The sequence below is a fragment of the Echinops telfairi genome, unplaced genomic scaffold (assembly GCF_000313985.2).
Source record: "Echinops telfairi isolate 266 unplaced genomic scaffold, ASM31398v2 ScPeMD7_7458;HRSCAF=8496, whole genome shotgun sequence".
NCBI lineage: Eukaryota > Metazoa > Chordata > Mammalia > Afrosoricida > Tenrecidae > Echinops > Echinops telfairi.
This window is the reverse complement of record NW_022111358.1, coordinates 45,424,843-45,426,004: the sequence shown is the minus strand read 5'-3', so window position 1 is coordinate 45,426,004 and position 1,162 is coordinate 45,424,843. Positions and strand designations below refer to the sequence as shown.

General features: G+C 60.6%; 1 protein-coding gene across 1 annotated transcript in view; it reads left to right on the top strand.

The window, feature by feature from the left end:
* The first annotated feature begins 622 nt into the window (after positions 1-622).
* Positions 623-1,162, top strand: part of FADS6 (fatty acid desaturase 6) — a 26,054-nt gene continuing 25,514 nt past the window's right edge. The window contains exon 1 of the mRNA XM_045299493.1: positions 623-767. Within this exon, the coding sequence (XP_045155428.1) occupies positions 623-767 (145 nt within the window). The remainder of the gene's footprint in view (positions 768-1,162) is intronic.

The following is a 1,162-nucleotide window of genomic DNA, read 5'->3' as shown; positions in this document are numbered from 1 at the left end:
GACTGGCCTTGTCCACCCGCAAGCCCCTGCCCTTCTTTGCGGTCTGGGTGGCTCCTGAGAGAGGGGATGGGTTGGAGGAGGGGCAACCCAGAGCTCCAGAAGCCAGGGGGGCACAAGTTGAGGCAACTCTCAGAGTCCAAGCACCCAGGGTGCCAAGGGGCCTGGGTGGGCCTGCCCCAGCAAGGGTGTTCAATTTGAGCTCAGCTCTGCCCCTCACGGAGAAGATGCGAAACATCTGTGACCCGAGACAGTTGCAAGTGAAGGACCAGGTCAGGCCGGGCACCAAGCAGGTGGCAAAGCAGTGATGGGCAGGAGTCGGGGCAGAGGGAGGGCTCCTGGGCATCCCTGAGCCAGGAACAAAATGACACCCTGCCTGTCTCCAACCCACCCCCCTTCACCTTCTGTAGGTCCTGACCAGTAATGCCATTTCTGATGACCAGGGAGCCAGCTGGACCCTGTCCTTCCCCCCAGACCTCAACAGGGAGCACGCAGGCACCCCTGCACCCATGGACTGACACAGGCAAGAAGGGGGGTGGGGAGATAGGGTGAGTGAGCATTTAGACCCTTCTCACTGGGAGCAGAAGCCCCTCCTGAAGACCATGGTCACCACCGTTCCACGACGATGGAGCAGTATCAGCCAGGCCACAGTACAGACATAGCTGCCGTGCACGGTCTGCTGTTCCTGAAGACCACAGCCCAGCGGTGGCGCCCTGAGAGCCACGGGGCAGAGACTGCCTCACCCACTCTCTCAGAGACGCTGCGAGGGGGTGACGTCTCTCCCCATCTCCTCCATATCACCCCTCTGGGAAACAGAGGCTCAGGAAGGTGAAACAGCCTTCCTAAGGTCACACAGCAAAGACCGGGGCCAGGGGTGTCTGAGTCCAGGGCACAGGTGGCCTCCGCACAGTGTGAACATCACGGTCCTGCCTCCCCTCCAGCCTGACCCACACCTTCTAGCCTACCCCCCAGGCCCTGGTCTGTGGTGCTGGCAGCCAAAGGGACAGTCTCGGGGACCCCAGGATAGACCCAGGATGCCCTGAACCACCTCTTCAGTAGGGATCTGGGGTTATTAACCAATCCCACGTTAGATTTCCAAGGACCTAAGGAGCTATGTAGCCAGAGCAATGGAGTTGTGGTCACCAGCTGGACTGCCAACGACAAG